Source organism: Planococcus citri, chromosome 1 (assembly GCF_950023065.1).
Source record: "Planococcus citri chromosome 1, ihPlaCitr1.1, whole genome shotgun sequence".
NCBI classification, from domain to species: Eukaryota; Metazoa; Arthropoda; class Insecta; order Hemiptera; family Pseudococcidae; genus Planococcus; species Planococcus citri.
Genome location: NC_088677.1, coordinates 80,851,906 through 80,865,780, shown reverse-complemented (window position 1 = coordinate 80,865,780; position 13,875 = coordinate 80,851,906). Strand labels below are relative to the sequence as shown.

Below are 13,875 nucleotides of genomic sequence, written 5' to 3'. Positions count from 1 at the left end.
TGTGTTTCATAACTCACCACCTCCCTCCCTAATGTAAATTCGGATTTACTGAAGCATACAATGTACCTACATATGCATGTAGGCCCATGTGATGTGGTTTTTGTAGAAATTGTGTACAATAAGGCTGTGTTTATTGTCTTATTCATAGATTTACGCACGTGTCTGGTGTTGTGGAGTGTTTTAAAAGGCAAAAAAACTATTGTATTGCAAAGTGATTTAAATGTAGGGTGAAGAGGAAGAGGCGAGTTTCTGTATTGTTGTAAGATACCACTGTCAGGTATATCGCAAAAAACGCCACAAAAGACTCGCCAACCAAACCTGTTTCAGTGCATGATGACGTGTTAAACATCCCTAAACGTACCATAACGTCGCTTCACTGGATTCGGCTACATAAGTTCTCAACTTTCAACTCGCTCTAGAAGCTTTCCTAATTAACTTTTCAAAGTTTTTAGATTTTTCCTGATAACCTGTTATCCACACCTTTCCACATCCCAAGTTTGAGCTTTCTAGCTATCATAGTTTCTCTAATAATTTCTATCACCCAGTAAGTAAGTAACATTCGGCGATATATATATTGATAGATTTTCATCAGCTTCGGTTCATCTTCAGTTTTTGGAAAATTTTAAAAATTCAAAAAAGTTATTTTGAAAACGATTTTTAGAATTAAGCACAAAACAAATCTTTAGTAAAAAGTTTTATGAAAATGTCTTTCTTATCATTTGTTTAAAACGGAGGCAAAATTTTTCCAATATGTATCACTTGCAAAATCATAGCTAGAAAAATAGTATTTCTCGTAAATTCACTGACACATTAGGGGGAGGGGGGATTTTTCACATGTCCGTCTACATATCGGTGAAATATTTCAAAAATGCAACAATATTCATTTTTTAGGCATCTGCTTTTGTTTAAAACAGCGGTGCAATTTTTTCAATATGTTTCACTCTAATTTATAGCACAAAAAATGGCATTTCTCGTCAATTCGTTGAACAATAATTGCGAGAGAGGGAAATTTTTTTCAAATGTTCGTCGTCTACATATTGGTAAAATATCTCAAAAATGTGAAAATTTTCACTTTTTAGATTTCTGATGATATTTTTGCAATAAGTGCCAAACTTGTATTTTTTTTTTAAATGAAAAAAAAATCCAGTCCAATTTTTTGATGTTATTCTACATATGTAAAAAGGACTAAAACTGAGAATTTTTTCGGAATTTTTACTCGCGGAAATCGTGGTTATATTTAAATTATAAGTTTTTAAATCGATTTTTTTTAGGTTTTTGATAGTGGCAACACTGATTTCGACATTATTCGTCGATTACCCGCTCGAAGTACTACAATTTGAAAAAAAGTTCAAAATTATATACCACGTACAACCGGAGTAATTAGCCCCACAGCTCCTTCAAAAAAAAATCAAAAAAATGTCCGGTTTCCGTCATTCGTTGTCTTTTGATGACCTCTAAACATGATCTGATTTTGAAAAGCATCGAAGGCCCCTCGAGCAAAAATCCACCAATTTGGCGTGGAATGGCACACATGTAACTTTTCTCATAAGGTCATAAAGATTATAAAATTACTCACTTATTCTCATACGCGAGTTCTAATCATTCTATCATTTTCGGAAGGAAATTTGTACTCACCTGAAACAAAGAAAAATTAAGGTGGATTAGTTAGTTATAAAATTAAATTATTGATCAATCAATAGATACATTATGAAATAATAATGGTCGAAGGCCAAAGTAAAAATCCTGACGATTTTGGCTTTTAATAAAGAGCCAGAAATGAATATTTACAAATAAAGTAGCATAAAAATTGTAAAATTATTGATTGTAGTAAAAATAACTCAAAAATATCAAAAATTGATGAACCATCAGAGAACGACAAAAATTTGAGAAAATGTCTCATTTGGGTAAACTTTCGCACAGAGTGCTTAGATTATTGAAAAATATCCAGAATTAATAGGAAATTCTCAAAATTGAATGATGATTTGTCAAAACTACAGAAAGTGTCATAAAATGCCAAATTAACACCCCTCTCCTCCACCAATTGAAAATTACCAAAAATTGATCATGGTACTAGTTAATAACGGTTTTTTTTTTATTTTTTTATTTTTTGTTGAAAAAATCACTACTTTTTTCAACCAAATTTTCAGAAATTCCTCCACTCCACCTCCCCCACCCCTTCCCCACACTCAAAAAATTTACAAAATCGAACTTTTCACAGGAAATTTTTGCTAGATACCTTGATAAAAGATAAGTACGTAGATCAGCAAATCAGCCCTTGGCTCAGATTTTGAAAAAAATTCACGAGGTATCTTTGAGGGACCAAAAAAAGAATTTTAGAGCTGACAACCTTCACCCCTCCGGATGCCTCTCCCCATGCATGCGAAAAAGTACAAATTTTCAAGCAAAAAATGCCTATTCTTTACCATGTTGACAAAAAAGTTTGCAATCCTTGTGGTCATGTTGTGTACTACGAGTACAAAGGGACGGGTGCCAATCCTTGGAATTTGTTTCAATTCAACTAACTTGTTCGAAGATTTCCCTTGGTTTTCGAGCGCATAAAATATAGGAAATAATTACAATGACTGATCTTGAGGAGTTTTTTTTTGGGTCTCCACTCCCCCACCCCCTCAACCTACATTTCTGCGTTGGTTTTCTATTCAAAAGTAGAGAACTTTACTATTTCAAATGAATCGAAATTAAAATTCCTCAATTTTGGAATTTTTTCAATTTATGTAGATTAGACAATACTGTAAGGTAGAGTGGGGTAATTGCAAAATTGTGACTTCATGCAAAAAATATCAATTTTCTGGTTGTGCCAACAAGGGGTATCGAAGCAACGACCTTTACCGACATATTCGCATGGTCACAACTCGCGGGGTTCAACTTGTTGCTCAGTAGCAAACACTTTTATCAAAGCATGTTGAAACCACTCATAAGTAAAGTGAGAAGTGTTTTTTAAAAAAATGCATGTGAAATAGAAAAAACTGTCGATTTATCTGAAATTTTCACGATTTACGGTCATGAAGGATTAAAGTTTAAGGCAAGATATCGCAATTTGAATTTTTTTTTCATTTTGGCGGTAAATTGCGTTTTTGCAATTACCCCAGAAAAAATCGACTCGGGGTAATTGCAAAAACGATTTTTTTTTTCATTTTTGCACTTACCACAAATATTTTTTTGCTCCAATTAACTTGAAAATGGTTCGAAATTACAAAAAAAATAAACTTCCACAGTCACACAATGAGTTACACATTAGAGAAGTGATTTCTATGACGAGTTTTTTTTTTACATAAAAAACATCAGAAATGATCAATAGTTGATTTTTTGTTCATTTTAGCGAGTTTAAAAAAAATAATTTTTCAACATTTTTCACTCCCCTGAAATTTTTTTTGAGAAGTAGAAAAGTTATCGAACTTTTTACCGAATCAAGACCACGAATACATCAGAAGTTGACAAATGACACGTAGAATAGAGTGAGTGTGTTGAAAATGCAAAAAAATGAAAAAATAAAAAAATTATAGCCCACTTTTGCATTTGCAAACGTCGATTTTCAAATTTTGAAAATGCAATTTTCTCCACGATTTGTAGACCAAATTGTACCAAAATTTGACCATTGATAGAGAACCCCCTGAAGTATAAGTGGTACAAATTTCAGTTTCATTCGTGCAATAGTCTTCTCACAGCGCCCTCTCAAAGTGTCACTAATCAAACAGTGCTTTGCAATTACCCCACTCTACCTTATATTGATTGTTATTGGTTTATTTAAGACACTACATACCTAAGTTTCAATACTGCCTTTATTTTTCGATGTGATTTCCTTGAAGGCATCATCTCACACGAGTGTCTTCGAAGTTTGGGCCTGATCAAATGACTAAAAACTTGAAAAGGATGACGACATGTTGTTTGTAAAATTATCGAGAGTTCTGACTTCAAACATCTATTTATATGTGAATAGGATGTTATCCAAGTGAATATACATTATGTAGGTAGGTAGGCGTATAATGATTTTGAATATTATTTACAATTATCAATTGAATACAAAATTACAGATACCTAATTCTATACACAATTCTACTGATACATTTAATTATGCGTACTGGAGATGACAAATTATACTCGTATGCACTACCACAGGACATGAATCTATTCTATACATTAGGGTTGATATAGAAAAAGAATGTCCAAAACTGTTGACCAAATTCAGTGGCGATCTTCTTTTTGAGTTGAAAGCCGTTCCCATTCAGAAAAAAATTTTAGATCCGGAAGTGCTACTGGTGGGAAGATATGAGTCTTCAAGGAGATGTATTTATGAAAAATTCATGGGTTTTCAGAAATGACTCAATTCCAAAATAGTACGTATAGTATTTGAAATTCTGCGTCGAATTATACCATTACTGTCAAAATTTAAGATCACGTTTAGGGTTATTGTTTATATTTCTGGGGGAAATTCGTGTTTTGAAATTTTTTTTTCTCAAAAATATTTCGCATTCAGGCCAAATCATCGAAAGATATCATTTCTGAAATTGAGGAAATATTTTAGAACACAGCACTGTCAATTTTTTGGTCATTATTGTCAATTTCAAAAGCCGAAATTTACCTATCAACTGTTTAGCTACTTTTCTTGATTGTTTAAAATTGACAATAACGACCAGAAAGTTGGCACCACTGCGTTCCAAAATATTTCTCAAATTTCAAAAATTATATCTTTCTATATAGGTACTAGCACAATTAAAGCCAAATATGTAGCCTATTTGAGAAAAAAGGGGACCTCCGAGGGCCCTATTTTTTCTCAACTCAAAATGAAGGTCTCCACTGAATTCGGCCGAAATCCCCAACATGGTTTGTTCTTACGTTTCTCAAGATATGTAGGTAACTAATAAGTATAACCTCGTGAATAACACTCATTGCAAAACATTGTAAATTGTTCATTCTTGTAAAAGATCTGCTAGATTTTCTACATCATTTGAACTAAACTCGGGTCTCTGCGGCCAATAAACATTACAACGCTGGAGTCCCTGCAATAAAGATGAATGAAAGTAAATCTCAAATCAATAGACGAGTACATGTAACATGAAATGAGTATTAGGTAGGTATGTAACTACATGAGCATAAAAAAGTAAACGCTGATACCATAGAATCCCTTGATTTCAATTTGTATGAAATTGTTCGAGAACCTTTGCGAGACAGATCGTCTTATCGATGAAGGGGGAGGACAGGAAGAGCTTTAAAAATTTATTATTCTTCTCTAGATTTTACCACTTTTCTCTTTCAGGTTACAAAACTTCAAAAAAATAATAAGTTCGAATTGATGCGTATGCCTATGCATCTAATGATTTGATGAAACTGTTTTTGGTATACCTAACCCCGAAGTCTTTCATTTTCTAAATCGGATTCAAAAACCAAAACCTTCTTTCGAATTCACCATAATTATATGTAGTAAAATATTGTTTCGTGGAGAAGAAAACAACAAGATAGGATAAAGAGTGAGAAAAAAGAAGAAGACAATATTCGCCAGTTCCCTTCAAGTCCTACATTGTTCTTTCAAATTCAGTACCTAATACTATGATTACCTCATCATTGGCATTCTTTGATGATATATCCTCCAAAGCATTGGCAATCATTGTGAATGAAGGACGGTCTTCCGGCACGTAACTCCAACACTTGTGCATTAGACTGTACCTGCAATTATGAATCAAAAAAAGTTTATTTGAACAAAATAGCTAAAATTACACATTTAGAAGTACAAAAAAGAGATGCATACAGCTTAACAGAGCAGTTAGGGGGTTTTTCCATTCTATAGCCTGAATGTAAAGCCTGGAATAATTTTCCTAAATCTGGGAATGAAGGATAAGGTGTTGCTCCCAACGTTAGAATCTCCCAAAGTAATACACCGTACGACCATCTGTCAAATTAGAAAAACAATTTTCAAAACCATCAAGTAAATCACTAGATTTAGAAGAAACGATTCCAAGCTTCCAAATTACACATCAGATTGCGTTGAGTAAAGACCATGGCCAAGTGCTTCAGGAGCCATCCATTTCACTGGTAATCTGCCTTTCTTTTCCTTCCGGTAGTAGTCTTTGTTACGAATATCCCTTGCGAGGCCAAAGTCCGCTATTTTTATAATGTAATTATTGGACACTAGAACATTTCGCGCAGCAAGATCGCGGTGCACACACTAAAAAAATACTTATCATTAGTGTAACATATAACTGATCATCAATTCCATTAGAATAGGTACCTATCACACTTGGTTATTATTATTAGATAAATAAAGTGGCTGACTCTGTATTAAAATTTGTGAAATGAAATAAATTTACAATTAGGTGGGTAAGTAATTAAGTATACACCTACTTTTTTGGAGGCCAAATATTCCATTCCTTTAGCTGCATGTTGAGCAAACATTAGCAGATCATTCTGAGATAAATTGCTTAATGTGTGTTTATTCTTGACAGAAAGTAAATGACCCCTAAGAAAGTCCCGTAAATTTCCATGTGGAGCAAATTCAGTAATGATAAGTAGATCACCATCTTGAGTGCAACACCCCAAGAGCTGCAGAACGTTGACATGTGCACCAATCAGTTTCATCAACTCCATTTCAGAGACTAAATCGATGGTGACAACAGTTTTCTGCAAGATTCCTAACGCCTCTGCTTGAACCACTTTGCCAAATTCACCTTCTCCTAAATCATTTCCAAGAGATAAATTCTCTCTTGGGAACTCCCATTTTCCATCAAATGGCAACAAGTATTCTGTCTCTGATGATGTTTTAGCTGTAGTTCTTGAATCTTCGGCATCAACAATTGAGATATTGGGTAATTTCTAAAATTAAAAAACAGACAAAGTATGTGTAGTGTAGGTAGATACCTTACTGATCTTGGTTTTGAAAAACGAATTAGTTACTTAACAACTAACAAGTATGATATAATACACATGGCTTCAAAATTACTTACCAATATGCTTGATACATCTTTGTCCAGCTCAATTTGTTTTTCAATGATAACTTGCTTAATGCTTTGCTTTAAAGCTATCGACTCGATGCACATTTTGTTCATACGTTGTTGCATCTCCTTCAGTGCTAGTGAATTTTTTACCGAAGTATTACGACGATAGTGAAAATGATAAATGCATAAAATTAGAGCAAATATACACAGTATTGCCATGCAAATGATTATGATAGGTAGGATGTGATTTTCAGACTGGTTATTAGGTTTCACAGGAGAAAATTGTTGCTGTTTGGGGACTATTTTTCTAAAATGATCGCCAATTAGTACTGTAATATTTTCAAGTTCAGTCAAGATGTCATGTTCATCATTAAAGTCTCCATCAAAATCCTTTACCTGGGATTTTGGTAGGGAGCAGACGACTTGACTGGAAGACAGTGATATTACAGTGCAAGTTTCATTACCAACTTCTAATTTTATGTCTGATTTTTGGCACGCCAAGTCAATATGTCGTCCTTTAATAATGACGTATGTTTTCTCATTGAATTCCACCGATGAGTTTAAAAAGTAATAGAATTCAGGATCAGGATATAAGGTGAACTTCGTAGAATTATTAGAGGTATTGGGAATAATCCGAACTTTTGCTGTCTGATGTTTTAGGGAAAATTCCAATTTAACAGGATTCTGTGAACTAAAAGAAGATCTATCTATGTCTGGAATGTATGGTGACTGACAAGTTGCTGTAGAATCATTTCGAACTACACACGAGCTATTACAATGATTTGTGTTGTTGATGTGCACTATAAAATGAAATTCTGTAATCAATGTTGTGCTTGTGAATGTTATATTACGGATTAGAATTTCAACACCTCCGGAAAGGATACCTTTTGGTGCAGTGTTATAACCATTTTCATCGCGTTCTGCATCTTTAATATAGTTATATGTGCTGTTGTTAGGCTTGCGAATGTTATTATCAAATTTCACGATTATTTCACTTTCCTTTGCAACCGCTGATGGGCCAGTGATACATTTCAGTTCATTTGCGGTGCGATAAATCAACGGACATGATGCGTTGCCAACTGAAATTTCAACTGATCTTCCAGCATCCAGATGTTCACCTATGAAGGTTACCTCAGTACCACCGTATATGAATCCTTTTTTCGGAAAAAAGTCATTGATTTTTGAGTTCACAAATTTAAACTTCTGTTGAGATTTAGAAAGACTTTTATTCATCTGTAGTTCAACTGGTCCTTCAAGATTTTCCTCTGGAGTTGATCCATTGATACGGCATACTATCATCTTTGTAGGTACATAGTTTTCTTTGAGAGGAATGCAAGGTATATCTGCAACTTTGATAATGCTGCGAGAAATATCTTCAAAAGTACACCCGAGATTTTCACCAAGAATTGTGAGATTGGTGCCACCTTCGCATGGGCCTTCTACGGGCTTGATGGATGAAATTATTGGTGGTAGTGAATTGAGACACATCTTAGTATTGATTTTACATGGATTGGTTGCATTGAATGTGCATATTTTTTCATTTGGGCACCACTGACATTCAAAGTTGGAAGATATGCAAGTTTTATATGAATTATATGAATTGCAATCGAAAAATAAGATGGATGTGTTGCAAATATTGGGGATATGGGGTAATTCGATTGTTAAATTTGCATTTATAAAATGGTTGAAGGGTGGTATTGAAAGCCTTCTGTTGAGGATGGGAGTCTCACACATTACCGTGTAATTTGTGTTTGTGTTTTTAATGACAGTAGTATTTGTGATAAAAGATGAATTCAGAGTTTCGAAGGTAAGTTTGCAATAAAATTCATCTTTTGAAAAGTCCAAGTCTGGAACAAACAGGGATAACTGTAAAGGTTTTGATCTTACATTGGGTAAGTATTTGTGATGCAATATACTGATTGAGAAATCTGTTTGGTCGATATGGATTGAAAATAACGTTCGTAATTCGAAGGTGATCCATGATAACCATAGTCTACTTGAACACTCATTTCTCAAAGAGCATTTATTTCTCTTAAGACACCATCCACAATTATAATTGGGCAGATTGCATGATGTGCATTCATCATAGGTATTGGATTCATTGCAGCTTCGAGTGTCACTGCAGCTTTGAGTGTCATGTTTGGTTTTGAGGGATGTGCTTACTGGAGGACAATTTGAATTGTTGCCAGTCACAACATTCTCATTTTCGTTCTTCCATGTCATTAGATATTTAGGCCTACATGTTTCATTTCTAATGTACCAACCACATTTGCGATTCGATGACGAGGAGACACATTCATCACAAGAGACATACGTTCTACAATCAAAAAATGTTATATTTATGCTTGCAATATTCGGAATGAAGTTAGTTTCGATTCGTAAAGTGGCGTTGAGATGATCATAATCGAGTGGCATTGTTGAAATTGTATTAGCTGACGGAGTGGGACAAATGGCAGTCGATTGATTTAACGTGAAAGATGTGGTGTAAATTTTATTCCCAATTTCAAAAGTACATTTAGATTGGTTGAAGATTGAGGGTATGTTGAAGATTGAGGGTATCTTATCAATGATCATTTCAATAATTTCATCGGAAGTTCTTTCAAATGATCTTGAATTGATATAAATAATTTTGGTGTCCTTTCGAAAATCATAATCAAGCCATACCCCATTATGGATCGGATTTTGAGTACATACAAATTTCTCCGCGCAAAAATTGAATAATGCGCACCAGCCACACAATTTGATATCCGACTGCAAGCAACTATCATAAGTTGTGAATATTAGGCAGGGTATTTCAGGTACATTGATTTTCTTGATGACACCACCTTTCATAGTATTCCTGAATACAATTGATTCGTCTGAAGAAAGCTGTGAATCAAAATATACCGAAGAATTGTTATCAATATCCCAATTTATACATAAGTAGATAAAAGATTTTGTATCATTTGTTATACACGTTTTCAAATATCCGTGACTTGTACCGATAAATATAACAGTGTGGGTTTCTTTCCTCGCACTTATGATATCTGTCGGAAGTGTAGTGAATGTGGACAGAGGAGAACTTGTAATACGATCATTTCCATCAAAACGCGAATTGGTTGCCCCTCGAATACACTCTGCAGCAATATTAACTGTTGAAATTGTTCCAACACACTTTTTTTCGCTCAATACAAAATCCAACTCAGAATTTGCCACGCTACCAAAACAATTGCGAATTTTTTCTGTAAATTTTTCGTTTATCGCGTCTAGTGAATAAATACAAATGGCACTATCATCAGTAGATTCGTTAGAATTATTCGTTTTACTTTTGGAGAAAGTTGCGAATAATACTTCGTCTTCAGGCCCAATCCTCAATGATTTCATCAACTTCAACCCAGGTTTCCCGACATGAGCAGCTTGAATTAAATTATAAGTTCCATTCTTTCCGGCACATTCGACTAATATCTCAGAGAATTCGTCTACAGTGGATTTATTGGGAGCATAACAAGCCCTTTTTATTTTTGAAATATATGGAGATTCTGGCGTCATAGATTTTCTTTCGGTGGTTAAATAGTAATTGTAGTTCCTTGAAACGAATTTGTATATATCCTTCAAATCATATTGATCCTGGTATTCGGCCGTGAACGATATGGTCCAATTTTTATATTTTCCAGCTGCCAAATTTACCTTTAGATTTTGATTTTCACTGTTACATGAGACTCCAACACATAGCATGAACGATGACCAAAAAAGTAACAATTTTTTGGAACACTTCATTTTTGCATGGATCTAAGAATGGTCAATGTATCTAGGTAATACTTTCAAATCATGCGACCTATTTTTTGTCATACTTATTGGTCCTCATTGCGTGGGCATAGGCATGTCTGAAATCAAAGTGAATAATGGAGAACATCAATTCAAATTGAGGTTCAAAGTTTTGAAACAGCTACCTACCTGGGTACTTAAATGACCAAATAATGTAATTTAGCAGCTACAAAAATAGAACTTATTCTGACCATATTATTTTGTTCTTTCCATAACCTATCAATCAGTACATTTTTAGGTCCATTCCAAACACCTTTTTGATGTTTCTGAAAGAAGCAAGGACCAAGGAGCTGGCAATTTTTCGGTAAAAAGCAATCTAAACTTTCATATAGGTACCTATTTCTTTGAAATTTTTACCAAATACGCAAAATTTTTAAAAAAATTTTGGTAAAAAAAAAAAATAAAACAAAAACGTGACTTTATACAGTAGGCGCCGCTTAATGTGATCGGGTTGGGACGGAGGGGTGCTATTCTATTAACCGAATTATTCCAATAAGCAAAAATTTAAAAAAATACGATTTATTGAAATTGTATACTGTACATATAAAAAGGTGGAAAATTTTTGGCGAATAGCAAGAATGACAATTTTAGCAAGAAGCAGAACTTTATTGGCAAAAAAATTGTACTTTTTGGCAATTTCTGGAAAATAAGCAAGGCTTAAGCAAAAATGTGGCAATTTTGGGAATTATTGGCAAAAAAATACACTTTTTCGTAATTTTTTTTGAAAAAGTGAGCATTTTTTGCATTTTTTGGCGATTTTATGTTGAAAAAAAAGCTAAAAATATGGACCTTTTTTCTTGGAAAAATCAAGACCTTTGAACAATTTTTGGAATAAAGTAGGTCTTGTTGGAACTTTTTGCAAAAAGTCGAAAATTTTGACAATTTTAGCAAAAAAGAAGACTTTTTTGCAATTTTTGTTGAGAATTGGAGATTTTTTTCAAATTTTTAGATAAAAAACGAGACTTTTTGTTTGATTGTTTGTCTGTTTTTGACAAAAAGTATTCCTATTTCATTGATTTTTGTTGCTTTTTGAAAATATTTCCATTCCATTAACCGACTTCATTTACCTTCAATTACCATATTAAGCGAAATTCTTTCAATGTAAAAAAATACAGCCGTTCCGTCCCAACGACTTTCCATTCTATTAAGCGAATTATTCTAATAAGCGCAATGATAATAAGCGGCGCTTACTGTACTTAGTAATTATTAGCAATTTTTGGCAAAAAGGTGAGACTTTTGAGCAATTTTTGAAAAAAATGTATCAATTCATACCCGGAAGTCATGAGAACATGAGAAAGTGAAAAACATTGCCTCAGATATAATAAAAAACGAACAAACTAAATTGAAATAAACCTATTTTTTTTGCTTCGAATTTTTGGAAAAATGAAAATTTACTTACCACGTATTAGTTAAAAGAAACTCAGATTACCTAGTCACCTTCAAAATTAAATCTTCAAAGTTAATCACTATCTTAATAGTGAGACTGACTACCATCAATGAACCACATTCATGGACTATGAAAATACATCAAAATAAACGCCCCATAAAATGAATTACATAGGTATCCATATGTACATATCTTTGGACTACGTATGTACTTTCCAAAATTATCTTTCTTCTTCAATATTGGTAAGAAGCATGTGAGGTGTACGATGAATACTCATATTCTAATTTTCACATCTGTAGTAAGATAAGTAAAAAAAATCTCTAAACTTACCTTGATGATGTATAGCAAGATGAAATTTTGTTAATGATGGACACAAATTTCACAGTAGTACATATATGTACTAGAAAAAATTTAAGCAAGCTTAATAAAAGTATGTTATTGTAGTAACTCACTCACGAAATGTTTTTAATAATTATTCATTATTGACGATCGAGTTTCAGTGCTTTAAATGGACAATAACTCATCACATCATAATCAAATTGTAGTTCTCACTATCGATAACACTTATAGAAATCATGATGATATCACGATTGTTTTTTTTTTTTTTTTTTTCAAATCAGATTTCATGTGAATAATTTTTTTTTATGAAAATACGTAAAGTTCACTTTTGCAACTTTCATTGAACTCTCGAACAAAAAGCTAATAAAAGTCCATAGCATGTAATAAAGTCAAGTTCAACGCACAAAGAACGTATTCTAAATGCCTCAAATTTTTGAAAATTGAGTGAAGAAAAATCTTGGAGCATCCAAAAATGTACACAGATTAAACTTCAAAGTACTGAATTTTATTTTTGATTTTATATGTGAATTTTTGAAAATTCAAACTTGGCTTATGCACCTACCTATAAGTACCTGATAACCTATTTCTCATGAAAAAAAATCAAAATTGATCAAAATAACGTAAAAAGTTGAAAATCTAATGATCGGTGGTGTGTTGTACGAGTATTTCGAAAATCTAGATATTTAAGAGATAGAAAAAGAAACAGTAAGTATGTAGAATTGGACAAAAGGAGGATTAGGCACGTGTAGAAAAAGAAAGGACCATAAATCTGCAGCGATCACTTTTTTAAAAAAAAAGGAAAAATTGCTTGTCCGTGAACACACATAGTACTATCACTAATGAACTCAGATAATTTTAATTGATGAAAAAACAAATCCCCAGAAATGTTAGACCTCCTATCCCCCCTTTTTTCTGAATTTTTAGAATTTGTATTACTTTCGTTCGTTATTTTGAAAAATTTTTCATTTTGATAAAAATGAAGAAAATTTTTCTTTCATTAGTACAGCTCAAAGAGAGGTTCTTATTAGTTTTTTTTTTTTTTTTTTTTCATCAGTAAATTTGTCAACGATTTTGAATTTTGATACTTACTTGTACAAGTATGTAGGTATAGGTAAGTAGCTAAGTACCTAGATCACGAACATAGCACCTACATGTTGATGTACCTAGTCAGGCTATCGACGTATTAGTCACCAAAAATGCCAACCTATGGAATTTTCCACTAGATCGGAAAAACTCACTTACCTACCTACTTACTAATAAAGCGAATCTCGGAGTGAACAGTCATCTATCACGACAATTTTTTCATCATGCATTGACGTAAGTAGATGCGTTGTCGAGATCGGCCCTAACAATACTGAAAACGGAACAATAAATACATAATTTCTGTGCTGCGTGGAATAC

The 13,875-nt window shown here is 33.2% G+C and overlaps 2 protein-coding genes across 2 annotated transcripts in view; one reads left to right on the top strand and one right to left on the bottom strand.

Moving 5' to 3' along the window:
- Positions 1-13,875, top strand: part of LOC135837357 (uncharacterized) — a 288,834-nt gene that overhangs the window by 217,851 nt on the left and 57,108 nt on the right. The window lies entirely within an intron of this gene.
- LOC135837327 (uncharacterized) lies at positions 3,922-10,822 on the bottom strand. Its single transcript, XM_065352561.1, has 6 exons — positions 6,954-10,822; positions 6,355-6,822; positions 5,985-6,178; positions 5,762-5,902; positions 5,571-5,679; positions 3,922-5,015 (listed from the first exon to the last, which is right to left on the bottom strand). The coding sequence occupies exons 1-6, from the start codon at positions 10,698-10,700 to the stop codon at positions 4,926-4,928; spliced, it is 4,749 nt and encodes a 1,582-aa protein (XP_065208633.1). The 5' UTR covers positions 10,701-10,822; the 3' UTR covers positions 3,922-4,925.